The 23,973-nt window shown below is 46.8% G+C and overlaps 1 protein-coding gene across 1 annotated transcript in view; it reads left to right on the top strand.

The window, feature by feature from the left end:
* The window catches only part of SCN10A (sodium voltage-gated channel alpha subunit 10), a gene marked incomplete at both ends in the record, with an annotated part of 82,117 nt that extends 58,331 nt beyond the window's left edge, over window positions 1-23,786 (top strand). Inside the window, 8 exon segments of the mRNA XM_080675543.1 lie at window positions 1,879-2,052; window positions 6,531-6,653; window positions 10,079-10,363; window positions 11,787-11,840; window positions 12,714-12,855; window positions 14,298-14,398; window positions 19,618-19,888; window positions 22,573-23,786. Coding sequence (XP_080531669.1) covers window positions 1,879-2,052; window positions 6,531-6,653; window positions 10,079-10,363; window positions 11,787-11,840; window positions 12,714-12,855; window positions 14,298-14,398; window positions 19,618-19,888; window positions 22,573-23,786 — 2,364 coding nt within the window.
* Window positions 23,787-23,973: the final 187 nt, after the last annotated feature.

The raw sequence follows: 23,973 nt of genomic DNA on the forward strand, positions 1-23,973 counted from the left end.
ACGTAACCTGCAGCCCAGATGTACCTGAGTGCCTAACTATGTACCTTATATGGACTATACATTAAGCCACCAATCAGCACCTGCCTTAAGCCCTTGTTCCTGAGTACCTGAGTGCCTAACTAGGTACCTTATATGGACCATACATTAAGCCACCAATCAGCGCCCGCCGAGTACCCTAAGCCCCCATTCCTTCCCATTCCTCCCCTCAAAAGGAGTGCTCACCTCTCCCCTTGCAAGACATCCCAGCAGGTCTTTCCTCTAATAAAGCCCGTGTCGCCTGGTTTTCGGCCTCCGACTGATCTTTCAGTTACCTCATTGGCTCACGTCTTCCCCATGGGCCTTCTCTCCTGGTTTCTCTCCTCCACTCTCCCTTGCTCCGTCCCTCTCTCTTCTCCCCACGTTCCAGCTGCCCCACTTCCCCCATCCCCCACCCCAGCAGGGAGCTGGGATCCTGCCTCAGCAGCTCTCCACTCACCTCCCATCTCCTTCCCCAAGGGACTCAATAGGCTGGCACCAAATTTAGTCTTCCTTATGCTTTTACTTGGAGTACTTTTGAAAAAAAAAATAGCATGAGTTTTCATCTGACAAAGTGTAAAAACAAAACCAAAAAAATAAATAAATAAATAAATAAATCCCACCACTTGGAAATGATGGGAAAATGCAAAGAAACAATAGCACCCATTTTCCTCTCACTCAAAGAGAATCTCACTTTGGAAACATGTGGTACCCTACCTTCCCATCGGCCTTATGCAGGTGCCACATACACATTCCCCAGCTGAAGCCCCAGTTATTCATTCTGTCATCTCTCGGTCAGTGTTCTCAGTCACCAGGCTCCTCCTGGCTCATGCAATGGTGGCCGCGCGGTCCATGCCTGGGAGAGGAGCCCAGGGAACAGGGAAAGGAGCTAGAAAAAGACACAGGTTTCCAGGAAGTCCAGTCTCAGCCGGATCCCACGAGAGCTCTGAAGCATAGAGGGCGCCACAGAGCTGTCCCACCTTGGGGCCTTTTAAACCCCCTGTCAGTCACTGGCTTTGGGCCGCCTCCCCAGTGGGCAGGTAACCTCCTGAGGTGGAGGCAGCTTCCTTCAGCCCAGGGCCATCCTCCCGAAAGGGGCATTCAGGAGCTGGTAGCTGCCAACATGCACAGCAGGCGGGGGATGGGCGCTCTGTCGCCTTCAACAGGATCTGGGTGGGGCACCAGGACAGTTAGTGCCCTCCGGGTAAGTGCTTGAAGGCAGAGTTGCTAGGTTTCTACAACCTTTGAGACGGGTTACCAAACTGACCTTCCAGAAGACTGAACTGGCTTTCCCTCCCCTCCGGCCATGCTAGAGAGTGGCTGGCCCCACCCCCACAGCCACACTAACCCGGGGCTCCCCGCACCCCTTCCTTTTTATCCTCACCAGTCTGGAAAAAGAAAACGCGTGTCTTCTTTTCATTTACATTTCCTTGATTCCCAGTGAGCTCCGGCATTCTTTTTCAGAGGTTCACAGCGATTCTTACTTTCATTTCTGTGAACTGCCGGGAACATCCTTCAATGCTTTTATTCTTAAACCAAGTCACAGTAAGCATCCCTTTGGTTCACTTCCAAACTCCAGTGTGAGAAGGGCTCCTTTCTCACTTGCATTCAGCTCCCCTGCAAAGACTGAGCATGGCCACGTGGGCCCGTTGGCTGGGGAAGGCCTGGTTTGTATCTCACAGCGTCTCCTCCACTACTCCGCCTCCCCAGAGCAGAGAAAACAAAACAATACAGGCCGGCTGGTTACCAGAACCCTCCCGGGGGCGGGGGGGGGGGGGGGCAGGCTTGGTGGGGTCCTGCCCCATCACTGGGCCCCAGCGCTGGGAGTCCAGGCAACCTGCCATTCCGTTCCCTTCCTGCCAGGCCTTTGAAGACTACTACCTTGACCAGAAGCCCACGGTGAAGGCCTTGCTGGACTACACCGATAGGGTGTTCACATTCATCTTTGTGTTCGAGATGCTGCTCAAGTGGGTGGCCTACGGCTTCAAAAAGTACTTCACCAACGCCTGGTGCTGGCTCGACTTCCTCATCGTGAACGTGAGTAGCTTGGTGGGCACATGCGGGGCTTAGGGGCCTCACCTCTGATGGATGGCTGCTGTTGCCCAGGAAAGCTCGGAGGCCTGGTCCTCAAGGGCTGCACCAAAGCAAAGTCTTGAGCACATAGCAAGGGGTCCGAGGATAGCCCTGTCCACCTGCGAAGAGTAAGATCCGGGCAGTGCGTGATTGTCTCACAGCGATGAGCCTCGGGTGAGTCCTCAGTTCCTAGGCCTCCATCCAGAAAGACCACTTACTGTCCTCTGTATTTATGTTTAAAACATGAGGCTCCCCAAGGTCTTAGAACCTTGCACCCATTGACAGGGCTTCTGGACTTAGGGAGCTGAGGACTGCGCAGCACAGACAATCTGCCCTCCTGCCGGCTTGGCCGTCAGCCCTGGCTGCAACCTAGAATCACCTGGGTGACTCTTACAAATACAATGAACATTGCCTGGCTGGTTTGACTCAGTGGATAGAGCATCAGCTTACAATCTGAAAGGTCCTGTGTTCAATTCCGGTCAAGGGCATATGCCCGGGTCGTGGGCTCAATCCCCAGTAGGGGGTGTACAGGAGGCAGCCCATCAGTGATTCTCTCTCATCATTGATCTTTCTCTCTTTCTCTCTCTCCCTCTCCCTTCCTCTCTCTCTAAAAATCAATAAAAATCTTTTTTATTTTTAAATACAGTGAACAAACACTGCTATTCCCAAAGACGCATATCTCTCTGGCTCTGGGGTACAGGGCTAGGAGGGGTCCATGCATCAGGCTTTTGTAAAACTCCTGGACATATCCAATGTGCAACCAGGATTGAGAACCACTGAGCTAACACCACTGGCTTCTCCCGGGGGCACTGACGGGAAGAGAGGGTCCCCGTGGAGAGGTGATGAGCTGAAGCTCCTATGTCAGATTCACACTAACCTGTGGCCACTAACCCTAAAAGCTAGGCGTGATCTCTCCCTTATCTTAACCATTACAATCTTCTATCTCTGTCCAGGCCTTTGCCCTCTTGGCTTTGCAAGGTGGCTGCCTGCGTCATTTGTTCACGGGTGCACAGCTGAGGGTCCCTGCGGGCCGGGGGAGGCACGTGTTGTGTTTGTCTCTGCCTCCCCCACTTCAGCAGCCACCAGCACCAAGGTCTGCACATCAGAGGTGTTAAGAAATGTGTCTGTATTTGATGTTTGCCTCCTGAAGCTGGATGGGGTCCAGTACAGAACATTCTGTCCGCCTCCTGTGTTGGCAGGTCCTCCACAGCAGGTCTGAGCACTCAAGTCTCTTCTTTCCTGATACCAATGTGCTAGCAGCATCAGGCCTCCTGTACCACAGCGATTAGCTAGCTGTAAGGCCTGAAATCGGAGTCACAGTATTCATAGATAAATGAAAAATGTTTTCTTCTGGCTACCCACCTATGTTAGGGGCACAGTCACTCCACCCTATATAGGTCTCACTAGCTTCAGACTTGAACACTTTAAATGTGATCATCTGACCATCCATCCTTTCTTCCATACATCCCTCCTTCCATCTATCCAACCATTCACCCTTCCGTTTTCTTCCTTCCAAACATCCATTCATCTTAATTTCTTCCATTTATTCTCTCCATCAATTTTCTCCCTCTACTCATTCATTCTCAAAATTTCATTCTTCTTACCTTCTGTCCATCCATTCATCCTAACCTTCCTTCCATCCATCTGTCCACTGGTTCTTAGTCCTTCTGTCTTCCTATCTTTTGATTCATCCTTCTGTCTAACTATTCAATCACCTAACCTTCTTTTTCATTCATTCATGTACTTCCCAACCCAGCATCCTTCTATCCATCCATTCTTCCATCTTTCTATTCTTCCTTTAACCAATCCATCTATTCTTTCTTTTTTCCATCCATTTGTCCATTTGTCCCTTTTTTACCCATCCATCCATCCATCCATCCATCCACTACTCCATATTTTTTCCTTTCTTTCTTCAATTCTTCCTTTCAACTATCTATAATATCTATCCATCAACTTTCCATCCAGCTGTTTTTCCTTCTTTCTTTCCTTCCTTCTATCCATCCCAACATACCTTTGTCTTTTCTTCAATTCATCAAATGTTTATTCATAACTACTGATTATAGGATTGACTTTTGAAGTGCTCTGAGAGATATAAAGACAATAAATTAAAACTCCGTATCTCCAGGAGTTTACACTTCAGTATTCCAGCAGATTAGACACACAGGGAGAAATAAATATAGTATAAGGGGGTGTGTGGTGGAAATAATTAGTATCTTAGGTACACAGGGACATGAGCCTGCTTCCGCCCAGTGGAGTTTGTGGTTAGGAAGGCTTCATATAAGAGGTGGCTTTAGGTATAGGGCTTAAAATGAGCAGGAACCCAAGCTGGTTTGCTCAGTGGTTAGAGCATCAGTCTATGGTCATAGGTTTGATTCCAGTCAAGGGCATGTATCTCGGTTGCAGGCTCAATCCCCAGCCCTGTTGTGGGAGGCAACGGATCAATGTGTCTCTCTCACATCGATGTTTCTTTCTCTCTGCCTCTCCCCCTCCCTTCCACTCTCTCTAAAAATCAAAGGAAAAAAATATCCTGAGGTGAGGCTTAACAACAACAAAAATGAGCAGGAGCATGAAGGTGCAAAGAGGGCGGGGGTGGGGGGCAGGGGCGGGTGGAGGGCGGCAATCTTAGTTAAAAGATGACCCTGAGCAAAGGAGCAGGCACAGGTGTACTTAGGGCACAATTTGATTTGGGTAGAATACAGGGTGAAAGTAGGCTGTGGCTATGGCTGTGGCTGTGTCATATGGGCTAAAGAGTGTGGAGCTTATCCAAAGGGTGCTTATCCTAAGTACCAGTGAAGGTTGGGAGTAAAGGAGAAACATGATCACAGTCAGATTTGCTGTGGAGAAAGGATGGGATGGATGCACTACAGGAGCCTAGAGGCCAGCTGGGAGGCTAAGTGCCCTGAGTGGGGGGAGTGGGGCTGGGCTTGGGTGGAAAGGCTTTGCTGGAGAGGCCCCAGTCCCTGCCTGTCCCGGCTGCAGATTTGCACAAGAGCCAGCCTTCCTAGGGTGCTAAGCAAAAGACTAAGTAGGGTCTGGCATGGAGCTGGCCTCAAACCTCCCTGCTCTGCCAGCCATGCAGTTGGGTGCCACCTGCTGGTGTCTGGAGCCTTGCACGGGTGAAAGAAGGGGGTCCTTTCATTCCAGTTCTTTATCCTGGTGGAATATGCCACCCGTTCCAAGAATAGGCATCCTTTGAGGCTCTAGCACCCAAATATAAATCCCTCCCCTTCTGAAGTTCCTGTGTACATCCCCTAACTGCCAGGATAAACTAAGCCAGAATTCGGCCTGCCGGTCACGGTACAGTAAGATCTCCTAGGACTGGTGCACAGTCTCTGGCAAGATCCTGCACATGGTATCTCCCCGGCACCTTCAGAGTTCCTGGAAGGTGTGACCATTTTTCCATGTCAGTTTGTGTCCTTTGCAATCCTTGGAGAAACTAACAGACCAACAGGGACTCAGCCATTATGTTTCAGCTGTCTCTCAAAGCTGGCTCTCATGTACCCATTGCAGTCACTCTGGCTAAAGAACAGACCTGTAGGGCCTTGGAGTTCTCTTAATCTGACTCTCATTTCACAAAGGGTGAAAGTGCAACCTAGGCTAACATGGCACTGACCCAAAGTAAAAAAAAAAAAAAAAAAAAAAATCAGGGGTCAAGCCCTGGCTGGTGTAGATCAGTGGTTGGAGCATCAACCTGGGCACCAAAGGGTGTGGGTTTGATTCCTGGTCAAGGGCATGTACCTGGGTTGCAGGTTCAATCCCTATCTCTGTTGGGGCATGTGCGATAGGCAATCAATCGATATGTCTCACCTCTCTCTCTCTCTCTCTCTCTCTCCCCCCCCCTCTCTCGTTCTCTGTTTCTCTCTTCCTCCCCCCTCCCTTCATCCCTTCCACTCTCTCTAAAAAATCAGTAGATATCCTCAGGTGAGGATTACCAACAACAAAGAAATCAGAGGTAGAGAGGGAACTAGACCCTACCCAGACCAGAACACTTTCCACCTTGTTTTTCTAAGCAAATGCAATTGAGACTAACTTTATATTCCGCAAAATAAACTTTCACTTAACCTCACGAAGGACCATCATCTCTCCAAATCTCTGAAAGTCAATCAAAGTTTCAAGGATGTTGGGACCTGGTTGGTGCCCCTAGAGGGAATGGGAAGGTGGGTTTAATGCACTGGGAGCTTGGCCACCTGCATAGCAGGGTCTGGCCATGTGGAAGACTGGCTTTTCCTTTCCCAGAGCTTCAGATAAGTGATGAGCAAAGTCTTTAATACAAGGAAAGGGACTGAATTATCTCTGGACCTCTCGTTGGTTTCCAGAATAAGGTGGGAGCGGGGACCATGGCTTAGACAGAGTAGGGAGTGGGAGGGATTTCCTGTCTCCTTCCACCGGAACCACCCCTCTGAGACCCTAGAGTGATGTTTTTGCTCTCTGCCCGCACTCAGATATCACTGACCAGCCTCATAGCGAAGATCCTGAAGTATTCTGACATGGCATCCATCAAAGCCCTTCGGACCCTCCGCGCCCTGCGCCCACTGCGGGCTCTGTCTCGATTTGAAGGCATGCGGGTAAGACCTATCTCCAAATGGCTCTGTCTGCAACATTTGGTACCGCTTCCCCCCTTATGCCCTCCATACCACTGACCCCGAGCTCCAGGCCCCACCCCCACAGGTCAGCTCGGGGTCCTCACTTCTGCATGGACACTGGTGGTGCTGCAGTGTCCTGATTCTCCTAGTTCCCCTTTGGGTCCTCTGTGAGCCCCTCTTCCCTTCTCACTTGAAACATCACACCTGCCTGGACTCAGACCTCACTTTTACTCTTACTGATCCTGCTTCATGGCTCCACAGGCATCCCTTATCTCAACCTCCACCCTGCCAAGATGTCCTCATTGCCAAAATCTTCGGTACATCCCAAGCTCTTCATCTTTTCAGGACAAATGAGCCTTTCCTCTGACACTCATTTAAATGTAGTGACATCATCAGCTCAGCACCTCCACCACACCCACTAGAATATATCTTCTCTCCAACCTACCACAATCATGAGTCTTATGGGTTTTTCCTTTTATCCATCCCTGTCCTTACATAACTCTATTGGCACCCACCTTGCCCTCACTGCCTTCCTCAGGGTGGAATGCTCACACGCCTGGCCCTTGCCTTAGGGGAGATTGAGGGACTGTTCATTTTCCCCCTCCCCTTCCTCATAATTACAAAGGCCTCCTAGCAGAGAAAGTGAGGTTTTGCCTTCTTCCTCCATCCCTGACTCAAAGCAGACATCAGAGCTTCAAACACAAAAGCAGACTTTTAAAATTAACTTGTACTGGAGAAACCAAGATGGTGGCATAGGTAAACACCTAAACCGCTGCCTCACACAACAATTTCAAAACTACAACTAAAAGACAAAATGGACATCATCCAGAACCACAGGAAGGCTGGCTGTGTGGAAATTCTACAACTAGAAGGAAAGAGAAAAGCACACTGAGACTCAGAGGAGCTGCAGGAGGATGAGGTACTGAGACACGTGCACGGAAAGGACTGGCAACTGAGTGCACGGCTGGCTTTCTCAAGCAGGAGGGAGACAAAAGCTCCCAACTGCGCTGAACTCCAGTTCTGGGTGAGACTCTGGGGACCCAGACTCATACAGGATGAAACTGGACTGTCAGGAAAGAGAAAAGCACACTGAGACTCAGAGGAACTGCAGAAGGCAGAGGTACCGAGGCGAGCGTGCACTGAGCAGGTGGGCAACTGAGTACGCAGCTGGCTTTCTCAAGCGGGAGGGAGACAAAAGTTCCCAACTTCAGTGAATTCCAGTTCCAAGCGAGACTCTAGGGAACCCAGACTCATTCAGGGAGAAACTGGGCTGTCTAGCAGCGGTCGGAACTCGAGGGCGGCTTTCTCTCAGAGGTGCTTGCAGCAATTACCACGGGACACTGAGACACAGGGGCCTATTAAGGCAGGGCTGACGGGAAACCAATGCTGTCTGCTGGTTAGACTCCACCCCATCTAAGCTGAGCACAGAGGTTTTTGCAAGTCTTGTCTCATAAGGGTGTCTCCAGCACAGAAGTTCTCCCAGCATAGACACAGCTGATCCTCACAGCCAATTGGCCTGGAGGTCAATTCCTCCCAGTGATACCAACAACAATCAAGGCTTAACTACAACAAGACTGTGCATACAGCCCACAAAGGAGTGCACCAAGAGTGTCCACCTCAGGTAACTGGGGAGGCTGAGCCACTGGGCCCAATAGAACACCTAGCACACAAAGCCACTCTATCAACTCAGGGAAGCAGCCAAAATGCAGAGACAAAGAAACAAATCACAAAGGAAAGAAATGGAGGAAAGCAAATGACTGGATATAGAGTTCAAAACTACGGTTATAACGTTTTTCAAGAATTTTCTAGAAAAGGACAATAAATTTAGCGAGACCCTGAAGGATATGAAAAAGGACCAACTAGAAATTAAGCATACACTGACTGAAATAAAAAATAATATACAGAGATCCAACAGCAGACTAGAGGACTGCAAGAATCAAGTCAAAGATTTGAAATACAAAGAAGCAAAAAACACCCAACCAGAAAAGCAAAAAGAAAAAAGAATCCAAAAATATGAAGATAGTATAAGGAGCCTCTGGGACAACTTCAAGTGTACCAACATCAGAATTCTGGGGGTGCCAGAAGAAGAGAGAGAGCAAGATACTGAAAACCTATTTAAAGAAATAATGACTGAAAACTTCCCCCACCTGGTGAAAGAAATAGACTTACAAGTCCAGGAAGCGCACAGAACCCCAAACAAAAGGAATCCAAAGAGGACCACACCAAGACACATCATAATTAAAATGCCAAGAGCAAAAGACAAAGAGAGAATATTAAAAGCAGCAAGAGAAAAACAGTTAATTACCTACAAGGGAGCACCCATACAATTGTCAGCTGATTTCTCAAGAGAAACTATGCAGGCCAGAAGGGAGTGGCAAGAAATATTCAAAGTGATGAATAGCAAGAACCTACAACCAAGATTACCCAGCAAAGCTATCATTCAGAATTGAAGGGCAGATAAAGAGCTTCACAGATAAGAAAAAGCTAAAGGAGTTCATCACCACCAAACCAGTATTATATAAAATGCTGAAAGGTATTCTTTAGGAAGAGGAAGAAGAAGAAAAAGGTAAAGATAAAAATTATGAACAACAAATACATATCTATCAACAAGTGAATCTAAAAATCAAGTGAATAAAAAAATCTGATGAACAGAATAAACTGGTGAATATAATAGAATCAGGGGCATAGAAAGTGAGTGGACTGACAATTCTCGGGGGGAAAGGGTATGGGGGATGCGGGAAGAGACTGGATAAAAATCGTACACCTATGGATGAGGATAGTGGGGGGCGGGTAAGGGCAGAGGGTGGGGTGGGAACCGGATGGAGGGGAGTGGGGGGAAAAAGAGGAACAATTGTAATAATCTGAACAATAAAGATTTATTAAATTAAAAAAAATAAAATTAACTTGTACCTTTACAAACATTAGGCATTTATGACTGAAATAGTTTGATATTTATTTTATTTTATCTCCAGGTTGTTAGTTTACAAATAGGCAAGTTTTTTAATATGGATTTAGGTTGTCACTCATTCTTAACCAAATACTATATACCATTTTCATGTGTTGTATTTAAGGAAAATAAAGCAAGTTTCTAGAGGTTTGTATGTGCTAGCACAATACATATACTCACACCCCTAAATGAGCATGTTTGTACTTGTAAACTCATCCGCCTCCTCAATCTTGAGCAAAGACAGTGAGAGGTGCCCTGAATGAAGTTTAGAGAAGGTTTAAACCCACTTCACCTGCTCAGTCTTCTGAGTCTGAATTACTGCACTAATTAACCCATTTCTCTTGCTTCCAAAGGCTACTGGCTCTTGAAGCAGCCTGAGTGAGTATAGAAAGAAGTTGGATCCAGCAAAAAGGGGTGAGGCATTGGTGGGGTTCCAGATCCTTTTGCATTTCCCCCCCAGGTGGTGGTAGATGCCCTGGTGGGAGCCATCCCGTCCATCATGAATGTCCTCTTCGTCTGCCTCATCTTCTGGCTCATCTTCAGCATCATGGGCATGAACTTCTTCTCAGGCATGTTTGGGAGGTGCATCAACATGACCAATAAAGACTTTTCTCTTGTGTCTTCTACTATTGTGAATAACGAATCTGACTGTAAACTTCACAACTACACTGGCAGCCTCTTTTGGGTCAACATGAAGGTCAACTTTGATAATGTTGCAATGGGTTACCTCGCGCTTCTGCAGGTGGTGAGTCCTGAAATCAACCATGTCTTTTCCTTTGGCCTCTCTTTAACAGGGGGGATGGGGATCTTTCAGAAGATGCTATGTAGGGGATAGCACTCAGTTTGAGCTAAGGTCATTCCTACAGGCTACACCATGAGGCTAGAGGGCCTTACCAATGAGTATAACCTCCCAGAGGTACAATTAGACCAGTGGTCGGAAAACGCATTAGTCAACAGAGTGGCAAACCGCGGCTCGCAAGCCGCAGTTTGCCGACCACTGATTTAGACCAATGTGAGCTAATAGGCTAGAATAAAGGATAAGCTTGTCATGGCATTGTATCAGGTAATGAGTTAGAATTTACAACTTGTACAAAATAAACATACTATAGCCACATGTTCAATCGTCTGCAATTTATCCCCTAGAGCAGTGGTCGGCAAACTCATTAGTCAACAGAGCCAAATATCAACAGTACGATTGAAATTTTTTTTGAGAGCCAAATTTTTTAAACTTAAACTTCTTCTAATACCACTTCTTCAAAATAGACTCGCCCAGGCCGTGGTATTTTGTGGAAGAGCCACACTCAAGGGGCCAAAGAGCCGCACGTGGCTCGCGAGCCGCAGTTTGCCGACCACTGCCCTAGAGCAGTGGTTCTCAACCTTTCTAATGCCGCGACCCTTTAATACAGTTCCTCATGTTGTGGTGACCCCCAACCATAAAATTATTTTCGTTGCTACTTCATAACTGTAATTTTGCTACTGTTATGAATCGTAATGTAAATATCTGTGTTTTCCGATGGTCTTAGGCGACCCTGCTAGCGACCCACAGGTTGAGAACCACTGCTGTAGAGCCTAAGACCATCGGAAAACACAGATATTTACATTATGATTCATAACAGTAGCAAAATTACAGTTATGAAGTAGCAACGAAAATAATTTTATGGTTGGGGGTCACCACAACATGAGGAACTGTATTAAAGGGTCGCGGCATTAGAAAGGTTGAGAACCACTACCCTAGAAGATAATAGATTATGGTCTAGGACTATTGTAGTGATAGATAATGCTGGTGATGATGATAGCCAACCACATTCATACTTCAGTTCATTCATTCATTCATTCATTCATTCATTCTTCATCACTTCCCTTCATCCATCTACTTGTTCATTCAGTACTCCATCCATTCAAGTGTTAATGTAATTGCTTATACATTTGTCATGCAGTTACCCACAAGTTCCTGCTTGCACCATTTGTTCATGCATTCATTTGACAAAAATCCCTGAATAGCTATGGTGTGCCAAGCATTGTGCTCTACCCTGGGAGATAGAGACATGTCAGAACTGGCTCCAGGGGGACCAATAATGCTCAATGAGAAAAACAAGTAAGCAAATCAAAACAAAGCCCAGTGTAGATGCATGGGCAGAGACTGAGTAGCTACTGCTCCTTGTTTCCAGGCAACCTTTAAAGGCTGGATGGACATCATGTATGCGGCTGTCGATGCCCAAGGGGTGAGTCTTGCCCACTGCCTTCCCGTCCATGTGCCCCCTCCCCCTCAATCAGTCTATTTGAACTGGAGTGAAGACAGTGGCCTTGGTACCAGAAGAGGCGACCACTCAGCAGCCTGGCACCATTCCTCTTTGGAGCAGTGTCCATCTGCTTCACTGTTGGCTATTTAAGCCAACCTGACCTGTTCTCCTTCTGTGCACACTCCCTGGCTTCTGAAACTCTTCCTCGGCATGAGGAAAATGCTAGGTGAAGAACTGTGTGTGAGGGCATTCCCTGGCAGGAGCAGGAGCAGGGGCGGTGGCTAGAACAAAGGGATGAGATAGAATTTCAGAGTCTACCATGGCAGCCAGATGGAGAGAATGATGCTGTTGAGGAAAGACCATTCCCACTGTGGCTGACATGGTGGGTGCCCCGCCCCATCCTCTCAGCCCAGCTCTGAGTTCACTGGCATTCTGTGTTTCTGATTCTCTGAGACTTGACTTCCTTCAGAGTTTCAGAGCTTGCTCAACAGCCCCAGGGTGAGGGATTTAACATCCCTGGGGGCAACTCTCACAGATAGTTTGGGGAGTCTGTAGGTAAATGCTCCAGCTTCCCTGTCCCTTGGAGGTCAAGTCCTGAGGCGTGTTCTACAGGGTTCCTTAGAGGGCCCCAGAGGATAGAGTGCCAGTTGCCCATAAAAATGACTTTCTTCCCAGCATCCCCTTCTTCGCTTTTCTCCTGTTCCTGCTTACCCTCCCCCTCCCTCACTCCTGCTTCCTGGGATCGCCTCCCAAATAAACCACCTGCACCTAGGTCCAGGTCTCAGGGTTGGCTTTTGGGGTGAACACAAACTAAGACACCCCCTCGTCCCCATGCCCCACTTTGTCTGCTCACAGGTGAACTTGCAGCCCAAGTGGGAGAACAATGTGTACATGTACTTGTACTTCGTCATCTTCATCATTTTTGGCGGCTTCTTCACACTTAATCTTTTCGTTGGGGTCATAATTGACAACTTCAATCAACAGAAAAAAAAGATAAGTGGGGTTCCAGTGTTTCTGCGGTAATGGCCAATCTTATATTTCTTGCCCCCTGGCCTCATGACTAATGCCAACTCTACTCACAGCCCTTCATGCCTGACGGGGAGCCCAGTTTTGACCTTTAACACCAACACTGACCTTTGCCCCCTGGTTGCTGCCCTCACCTCTGTTCGGTGTCTGGGCTGCTGCTGAAAGAGTTGTATTTCTCTGTATCGGCATTGCCTCCCAACCTTGCCTGGGGTTCCCATCTTCTCTCCCAGAGTGCCATGGTCCTCCTAGCTGAACCAAGTGTGTTGGGTGTGTCCCAGGTGACCCCTTGGGGAATATCAACAGGGAAAGAAAGGGCTCCAGCACTTGCTGCCTCTGTCTGGAGCCCCGGCATCCAGAGCTCTGAGTCGGGATGCCTCAGGAAGGGCCAGGGCCTAGTGTTGGCAGAATCCCAACCTTTCTCAGGCTGGGGAAGAAGACCCTCGCCTCCATGGGTACTGACTTCAATAAATAGGAACCCAATCTCAGACAACCTGTTTATTTATTTATTTATCCTGACCCAATGCTATTTTTCCTTTGATTTTTTAGAAAGAGTAGAAGGGCAGGAAGGTGGAAGGGAGAGATAGAGAAAAAAAAAACCACATTGATGTGAGAGAGACATATCGATTAGTTGCCTACCACACATGCCCTGACTGGCCAGGAGTTGAACCCATCACCCTTCAGTGTCTCTATTCTAACCACATAGCAACACCAGTCAAGGCCACAGATTTTTCTGAAATCTCCTTTCAAATGTCAACAGATCTCAGTCCCTTTCCCCAGCATTTGCAGTCACTAATTTATACAAACATGCTATTGATATGGGAGGCTTTAAAATTATGTCATGAAGTGGAAGGTGAGGGGTTGAATGTAGGAAGTTCAAAGGGTCCCTAAAAAAGCTAACATCTAAGCCTAAGGGAGGAAGGCATCTTCAGTGGGGAAATTTCTAGCACTGTAACAGCAGCAGTGTAACTGACAGGGCCTTCAGAGAACCAGTCAAGGGTTCTCCAAAGACCCTTGGATAAGGCAATAACTCTCCAGGAAGGGGTTGAGGGGCTGGGTCCCAGAGTCTTTGTTCCAGAAGGCCCTGAGGTAAGCCCTTGCCCCTGGCCAAGAGTAAGTTTCTAGAAACCAATGGATCTTATTGGGATGAGCAGGCTGGATTCTAGGCTCAGATTGGAACCAACCCATACCATCTCCTTGGGTCCTAGTCCCAAACCCTCCCCACCTTTGTCCATGCGGCATTTCTGGGTTCTTGTAGACGAGAAACAGGACACTCCTTGATCCTGGCTTTGGCATGTCTTTCTGCAGAAAGGGGAGAAAGTTGAGATGTCTTTCCCCGACAGCATGATTTTGATTTCTCTGGGGGCTCCTACTGCTTTAATAACAGTGGTGTGTGTTATCCTCTCCTGCACTTAGGGGGCCAGGACATCTTCATGACAGAGGAGCAGAAGAAGTACTACAACGCCATGAAGAAGCTGGGCTCCAAGAAGCCCCAGAAGCCCATCCCCCGGCCCCTGGTGAGTCCCAGAGCTTCCCTTTACCAGAGTGTGTCTACGAATCCAACCTGACAGCCTATGCCTGTGCTGGGTAGGGGCCTGGGCAGTGCCCTCTGTGGAGGAGAAGATGTGGGTTGAGTTCAGGGATGAGGGTAATGCGCGTTCTCAGGTCCAAGGAATGAGACATCTAAAAGAAGCAACTCTGGTCTTTAAGAGTGAACATACTGCCGAAACCGGTTTGGCTCAGTGGGTAGAGCGTCGGCCTGTGGACTGAAGGGTCCCGGGTTCGATTCCGGTTAAGGGCATGTACCTTGGTTGCGGGCACATCCCCAGTGGGAGGTGTGCAGGAGGCAGCTGATCGATGTTTCTCTCTCATCGATGTTTCTAGTTCTCTATCCCTCTCCCTTCCTCTCTGTAAAATATCAATAAAAAAAAAATAAAAAAAAAGAGTGAACATACCTTCCACAGTTACTCCGGATAGAACTGTTTAGGGAAGCACTGAGTTCCACAACAGTTTTAGGGCTCAAGTACAGGATTGAGAGCTGATTAGGCTAAGTGATAAGAAGGATGGTTAAAGCTCTGAGATGAAACATTGTGTGCTTATGCATTATGAGCTAGGTTGCAATGGATCTCTAGCCTTACCCTACATCCCCCCCCCCCACCCACCACCATTCCTACAGCTAGAAAGAGGGGAAATGTCCAAAACCCAACCCTCTCTGGATCCTGGATTGATCAAGATCATGGTCAGATGGCACAATAGAAATAAAAAATTATCCCACGCTAGTATTTAAAGATTGACCAAAACTTAGGGCCATCCTCTACTTTGATTCCTTTATTCACAAAGATCCTAAGAAGCATGCCCTTTTATTCTCCGGTTAAATGCAGCACCCAAACCTACATGATACCTACCATCTAAGTTTTTCTCAGGCCTCTGCCAGAAGGTGGAAAGCATCAGCCCTGTGGCTGGCCCCTGATGGAAGTAGAGCAACAAGTTTGGGAGTGGGGATGTTGCTATGCTGGAAATATACAGCTGAATCTCTTCAAAGAATTTCTGACCCTTCTATTCCAGTGAATAGAATCGGCATCCTGTCCCTTTATATAACCTTTCTGTGGTTAAGATGCAACATTTATGAAGAAAACTACAGGCACTGTCCATAGCAAAATCCCATTAGCCCTTCCCCAAATAAGGGCAGAGCTTAAGGACCTTCAACAAAGAGACAGGCCTTTCCCTAAATGAATTAGAAAGACCTACATTAGAATTTCTAAATCAAGGCTAGGGATTTGCATAAATTACTAAAATATCCATGAATACAGAGTCTTAAAAACATTTACAGGAGGGAAAAAAAAGTGTTATGAACTTTGGCACACTTTACTTGGAACCAGTGGTCATAAATTTCTTACTATTCTCCATTCTGATAAGAAATGTTACAATGGGGAGTGATAGGATGTCAGAGGCAGAGGTTTCCTCCTAAAATCCCCATAAGATCAAGGTAAATGGGCGTGAGTGAGCATGGGTGAACCTGAGGGAAAGTCCTCCAAGTTCACTGAGTATCCCTCTGTCAGCCAGTCCAACGGGCAGGAACAGGCTCAAAATTGGGATATATAGGTGAAAGGCTGCGCCCAGCCAATCAGAGTCACGTCAGGGGCTACAGCTGGAGGATGCTCAGACTTACTGAGAAATAAGCAGCTGAGTCCATTCTGGCCTTTACTGAAGGCTGGACTGATGTTGACTCCATGTCTGAACCAGACACCAAGGAGTTCTATGCTAGGGACAACCCTTGGTGAAATCAAAATGGTTCCTGGAACCTCCCCCTACAAACTACTACTACTCAATTTCTCTATAATATCTCAGCTTCTCCCCTCTCCTCAACCAATCCCACAGGCCACCATAGCTTCCTCCTCTGAAGGAAGACAATTTCCCTGGGACAGGGTGGGCTGCATTTCAAAAAGGAACTGTGGAGAGAACACTACCTTAATACAAAGGTAGAAACTAATGTTGGAATGTCAAGCACTACAACAGAGGTGGAGGTTGATGGTTGGGCAGGAAGACCTGCAACTAAAATCACCATTTTTCCTAACTAAGCCACAACCAAGATCCTCCAAGCTTGGCACGGGGAGGAGGTTCTTCACCTAGGTAATGGAAGCGAGACCATAGACGAACTGTATTCCTGAGATTCATCATCCCTTAGGATGGGGGGGAGGGAGGATGCAATAGTCACTATCCATACTATACTAGCTCAAGTGGGGGAGCATGGCTCTCTCCTTAATATTCTGGTCCAAGAATGGCCAACACTCTTTCCTTTGTTCCCCTCAGCATAACTGAGGCAAGGCTGGGACATTCAAACAAGACTTTGAAGTCTTAGGGATGCTGCAGGGCCCAAGTAGCAACTACAGCCAAGGTCCATCCCAGCTCCCAGCTGGCATCCATCTTGGCATCCACCACCTGGTGGCACAAGTCTGATTACCTGTTCTCCTCAAAGTCCAGAGCTAAGAAAGAAACCCAAAGAAAAAGAGAAATTTCCTCTGCCATATAAGATCCACCTTCTCAGGTCCAGTTTCCTTTTCACATGACCAGTGGCACTAGAATGCTCATCTTCTTTTCTTAGGAGTCCCAACAGGTCAAACTGGTCAAGTAAGTAGAGCATTGGCACAGATCTGACCCACAGTTGCATGGATGCCATGTCATAACACAGCCAACCTGGCTGACGTAGGGACCTCTAACACATGCGCATACATACTGCTTATCACTTTTAGTGAAGCCCAGGTTCTAAACCTTATGCTTCATCCATAACAAAGATTAAGATTTCCATGAGACTAAGAAATTTTATTCTATAACATTCTTTACTATAGAAGTCACTAAAAGCAGGTTTTATATACACCACTTTATGGGAAAATAATAGGCTCTATAATATCACATTATCAGTCACCCACTTCATCATCTCTGACAGCAGTAAGGGTTGCAAAGGTGTGATCACTGCCCACAGGCTAAGCCGAGAGCAGCCAGTAAGCTGCTGCGTCCCCAGCGTCTGAATATACAGGGCAAACTCGATGCCTGGAACTTAGCAATGTTGTCACCTGTTCTGTTTCATTCAAAGTCATGTGGCTATGAATGGGCTCTGTTTTTCACCATTTTCAGTGATGAAATGGAAGCTGTTATTGGCTCAGCAATACACCTCCCACTCCAGAAAAGATGTGAGTCGACAATTATGCTGGAACCATGCCCACTTGGGTCTGATTCTTTGCTCTAACCGCATAAGGGAGTAACTCATCCCCACCATGAAGGAGAAAGTAGGAACCGGCCTCTGTCACAGCCCTTCTCCCCGCTGATTGCTTTGGGAGCTCCTGGGAGCTCCCTGGTGAGACTCCTAACAGCTTCCTCTCTTCCTCCCTCACTCATGCAGAGCCTTGCACATAGTACACATTTATTAAGTGCCTGTTGTGCAGAATTAAATTTACTCAAACCCTAGTGGATCGGCTTTATGGGTTTTTTTAATGTGTGGGTAACAGAGCTGTCTATTCTGTCATCCATTCATTCACCTATTTATTGAGCACCTATTGTGTGCTAGGTACTATACAGATACTGGGGTAGAGCAGTAAGCAAGATAGATAAAGTTCCTGCCCTCACAGAGATTAACAGTCCAGTGACTCAAGAAAATAATTAGCAAAAACCACATATATATTAATTCACAGGTTTGGGAGATTCCCAAGGGAGAAAGAATGGTTTGAAAAGCAAAGGGTGCCTAGGACTGAGACTTGAGGAACTCTCACATCTAAAGGTTGGGTAAAGAAGACTCAAAAAGGAGTAGCCAGGAAGTTAAAAAAAGAACCAGGAAAATAAGGCATGATGAAAACCAAAAAAGGAGAGTTTCAAGATGGGTGGGGTTGGTAATCAATGCCAAACAAGTGTCCTTGGAGTTAGCATTATGGAGGTCATTGGTGAGCTTAGCAAAAACCATTTCAGTGGCAGGATGGGGACAAAGCTATGTTGGAGTGGATTGAGGAATAAATGAGAAACAGTGCTTGAACACAACTCTTTCAAGAAATTTTTCTGTGAAAGTGGAGAGAGAATAGGGTGGGAGTTGGGGAAGATGTGAGGTTCAGGAAGATTTTTCTTTAAATTATGAAAAACTAGGTCATTAGATAGTTAGCTTAGGAACTAAAACATAATAGCCAAGAGTGTCCAAGTGTGGCTAAGAGCCTCACTCACCAGTGACACACGCTTCCAGAAGGAAGGACTTTACAAGACATAAGAATAAAGGTCTGGAATTGACAGAGGGGAACAAGAAGGATCTTGGGCCTGCCTCCTAGCCCTGGAGTTCATGGGGTGGGGAGAAAGTATCAGCTCTAAGTAAAGGGAGATGTTTGCAGATCAAGGCAGGTGAACTCAGAAGAAGGTCAGGAATGGAGAATGGAGTTCAGATCAAGGAGTCCCAGAACACTACGAAGTTAACAGCACAGGAAAGACTAGAGTGCCATGCTAGGAACTCTAGCATAAAAACAGCCAAATAGTAATGATCTCTTTGCTATGCAGGACATTCTGCCTCTTTCCAAGAGTGCAAACAATCAAGACCTGACCCCATGCTTTGTCCCTGCATTGGCTTAGACATCTGCACAGCCCCAGGAATAAAGAGAGCATTTGCAGGAAGAAGTTGTGCCATCACACTAACTTCACCCTTGAATCAATAATTTTGCAAGCAGTTCTTGAACTCTTGCTATATGCAAGGCACTACAGGAACACAATGTTAAATAAGACATGGCTCCTATATTTAAAAGCTCATTGTCTAGTGGAGAAGAGAAGCATACATGAAATGCTAGAACTCAAGACTGACCATAAAGGATGTGGGAACCCCAAAGAAGGGGCAATGTGGTGTGATATGATTAAGGAAAACTCCCTGGAAGAAGTGAGGCTTAAGAGAGATAGATCACTCAAGACTATTGGGATTTAGATACCAAGAGACAGGCTGGAAGGGCATTGCAAATGGAGGGAAGAGCATGGACAAGGACAAAGTGCCTGGTGACTTCATGGGGCCAGGAGAGGTGATGAGGACTTGAATTGAGGCAATGAAGTAGAATCAACCAAGAGTGATGTATTGGGCAGGACTTGGCTTCTGATTGGATGTGGAGTGTGAGGGAGACAAAAGAGACAGACTTTGAAACCCTGTCTATGGAGAACACAGGCCTCCAGATGTCTGATTTATGTTGGCCAAAAGGCTCTGACGTGCCATCTCTTGTTTCTTCAGAACAAGTACCAGGGCTTTGTCTTTGACATCGTGACCAGACAGACTTTCGACATCAGCATCATGGTCCTGATCTGCCTCAACATGATCACTATGATGGTGGAGACAGATGATCAGAGTGAGGAAAAGACGAAAATCCTTAACAAAATCAACCAGTTCTTTGTGGCTGTCTTCACCGGAGAGTGTGTCCTGAAGATGTTCGCTTTGAGGCAATACTTCTTCATGAACGGCTGGAATGTGTTTGACTTCATCGTCGTGGTCCTCTCCATTGGGAGTAAGTGGGCATCACACGTGGTGGGGAAGCCCAGCCTCTGCTTGGGGTTGTTTTGGCTCTTCTTTCAAAACCAGGGGGACAACAAACAAACTTTTTAAACATGTTATACATTAGAGGAGCCAGTGTTTGCTTCCTTCCAAGCACAGCAGATTTAAAATGCCCCTGGGCCTCTCAGTCAAATGCAGAGGTTTCATTGGCCTTCTCCTTGCTGTCATGAAGTGTCTTCAGGCACCTGCTGTGTACACAACCATCACCAGAATTTTGGGGGCTGATGGGGAACAACTGCTCCTCCAGAGAACCTAAGACGATGGAGTTTCCAGTGGGCCTTATTCTTATGATCTTCAAATCAGAGAGTGGGTGGTGTGATGTGAAGTGAGTCATAAAATACACCTTCTGAAAAAAGGAGGTGGATTATCAACTGAGTGAAGAAAGTCTGGGAGGACACTATTGAAAAGGAGATTCTTAAGTCGAGTCTGGAATTAAATCTCTATATAACTCTCCTCTTAAGGAATATGAGAATAGGGAAGTCAAGAGATCAATGTTATTATGGTCTAGTCTGGGTGTTGTTGAATGATGGGCCCAGTATTTTGGGGCCAAAGTTGTTCAGAGAAAATGAGTAGAGTCAGAGGCTAAAGTGGAGAAGGGAGCCCCCATAATTGAGTGCGGAGTTCTGAGCCCTAGGCTGGGCGCTGTGAAACTTCACAGTAGCCCTGTGAAAGCAGTGTCATTATTCTTATTTTATACATTTAAAATTGAGCCCCAGAGATTTGGAAAGTTATGCAAAGTTATACAATTTGTAAAGGGTGGAGCTGAAATTAGACCAGGCTAATGTTCTAATGAACTAGCAGTCTCCCACCAACAACCGAGAAACTGTCCCTGGCCTTCTGGTGGTTTAGCCAAAGTTTGGCCTTATAAAAGCCAGATCCCAGCACACCAGCTTTACTTTGCATTATAAATACATCCTGACCTGCTTACTTTTCATATCAGGGCATAACTGTAGATTTAACTTTCCAGTGGTTTCCAATCAGAAGCTAACATCAATCTCCCTACCTGGTGCTGAAATACAGCCTTGGGTTGTATTTAGTTGTTTGGTGGTGGTGGTGAGTGGGTGGGGGGGGGGGGGCGCGGGAAGGGGGTAATGTACTTTTGTTTTATTTTCTTGTTGCTGCTGGTTTTTATGGGAAGTTTGTTTTGTTCGTTTGTCTTCCAAAGTGACAGACTCTACAGTCCATTTTGATATGATTTCAGAGAAGGGAACTTATTTATAGAAATAAAATATACTTAAAGTACTCAATTCTATAATGTGGACACCTTAACTACCAGTTCCTATGACCTACACAGCAACATGTCCCTGGGTAGAAATCACTCTGAGAGACAGCTAGAAAGCAAGTGACAGACAGATTCCACCTGTCCATCCTTCTCTCCCTTTCTTCCTTCCAGCGAGACATGCATTGAATATCTAAATGTTACAACTATGAACACTCATTCTCCCTTGAAGTAGACATAGACCTCAGTTGGCAGGCAGAATCTAAGGAGATTATATGTACCCATTAAGTACCCATTATGTGTCCATATAATGTCCTAGTTAAAGCAGACTTTAGGAGAGAGGCCTTCATTAAGACTTTATAATCAAAAATTATAATTATTTCCCAAGTCTCCTCCCACTTCCTTCCACCTTCCAACACAATACTGTCACTACTCATGTTCCTATGATAAAAGGCAACTTGGAGAAGAGGGTCAAGGGAATCCTGGCAAGGAGAGAGCTTGCTACCACACCCCTCACCATTTGCCCTAACAGGTTTTGAATCATGTCTTACATAAAGGCCTTGCCTTATCTTTGGTAGTCCCAATAAGTCCCACAGTTCCCCAAAACCAAGCTTTACAAATCTTCAAGTAAGATACCAGATGGAGGGACATATGCATTCTTCATCTTTCCAACCTTGTTCATAGTGGGGTGGGGGGCTATAACTGACCTTAAACATGACCATCTCCAGACCCTAACAGAGAGTTTAAACACAGCTGGAAAAATGAAAGACACAAATAAAGACCATTATGCAGACAGCTGGTCATTCAAAGCCATTCTGCTTTAGCTGTCAGCAAGTTGCCAAACTCCTCAGGTCCCCTTATAATTAATACCAGTCTCTGTACAATTATCCCCAGGACCCTGTGCCAGGAACTTAGTCAATCTTCACAGTAGGAAATAGAGAGATGAATCACAGGGGGTTGTGGCCTTCACAGAGCACAGGACCAGGGTGGAGGAAAAGGCATGACCCAAAGGCTGAATTCTCAGGGAAGAGCAGGCTCTGGGTCATAGACTGAAGCAGAGAATAGACTGTGAGCTTATGGAATAGGGTGCAGTCACTTCCAGCTGAATTACACTGCAGGAGATAGGGTTTTGACCATGGAGGTTGACTAAAAAGATATTCTGGATGGACAGAAAGATAAGAACATGATAGGAAGGGTGAGACTTACTTGTGAGAGAGAGGATTTCTGCAGTTAACACTTACTAAGCCCCTACTCAATGCCAACCACTGTGCCAGGTTAGAAGGGCTCAGTGTCTTTGAATACAGATGCACACGTATAAGTTCATCTGGAGCCAAGATGAAGGAGTAAGATCACAGCCAACCGTGTCAGGGATCATGATTGGGAGTACTAATTTAGATCATTTCCTCTCTCTTTTTAAGGCCTGGTGGTTTTTGCAATTATTTCATCACTTGAAAATTACTTCTCCCCAACCATCCTCCGAGTCATCCGCCTGGCCCGAATTGGCCGTATCCTCAGGCTAATCCGAGCAGCCAAGGGGATCCGCACGCTGCTCTTTGCCCTCATGATGTCCCTGCCTGCCCTCTTCAACATCGGGCTGCTGCTCTTCCTCGTCATGTTCATCTACTCCATCTTCGGCATGGCCACCTTCCCCCATGTCAAGTGGGAGGCTGGCATCGACGACATGTTCAACTTCCAGACCTTCGCCAACAGCATGCTGTGCCTCTTCCAGATCACCACGTCGGCTGGCTGGGATGGTCTCCTCAACCCCATCCTCAACACAGGGCCCCCCTACTGCGACCCCAATCTGCCCAACAGCAATAGCACTAGAGGGGACTGTGGGAACCCAGCTGTGGGCATCATCTTCTTCACCACCTACATCATCATCTCCTTCCTCATCGTGGTCAACATGTACATTGCAGTGATTCTGGAGAACTTCAATGTGGCCACAGAGGAGAGCACCGAGCCCCTGAGCGAGGACGACTTTGACATGTTCTATGAGACCTGGGAGAAGTTTGACCCAGAAGCCACCCAGTTTATAACTTTTTCTGCCCTCTCAGACTTCGCAGACACCCTCTCTGGCCCCTTGCAAATCCCAAAACCCAATCGGAACATATTAATCCGAATGGACCTTCCCTTGGTCCCTGGAGATAAGATCCATTGTTTGGACATCCTTTTTGCCTTCACCAAGAATGTTCTGGGAGAGTCTGGGGAGTTGGATTCTCTGAAGGCAAATATGGAGGACAAGTTTATGGCAACAAATCTTTCAAAAGCATCTTATGAACCAATAGCCACCACCCTCCGGTGGAAGCAAGAAGACATTTCAGCCACTGTCATTCAAAAGGCCTATCGGAGCTATATGTTCCACCGCTCCAAGACAGTCTTCAATCCCCCAGGTGTGGCCAGGGCTGAGGAGGAGGCTGTGTCACTTCCAGATGAAGACTTTGTTGCATTCGCAGAAAATGAGAATAGTGTGCTTCCAGACAAATCTGAAACTGCATCTGCCACCTCTTTCCCACCCTCCTATGACAGTGTCACTAGAGGCCTTAGTGATCAAGTCAACATGAGCACATCTAGCTCAATACAAAATGTAGGTGAAGCTACCAGTAAGGAAGCCACTACCCCTGCACCCTAGTGAGGACACTCCAGCATGGGCATGTCCAGTTCGGATGTGCCCTTCTGCTCTGTGATAACTCTTTCCCACTACAGGTGGCACCCAGCTACCACCTCACCATGCATGCCACTGTTCACAATGTCAGAACTGAGCAAGGGAATGCAGTTGGTACCCATCTTTGGAGAAGCCCCCAGTAAGAGTCAGAAGC

This window comes from Plecotus auritus (genome assembly GCF_963455305.1).
Source record: "Plecotus auritus genome assembly, chromosome: 6".
NCBI lineage: Eukaryota > Metazoa > Chordata > Mammalia > Chiroptera > Vespertilionidae > Plecotus > Plecotus auritus.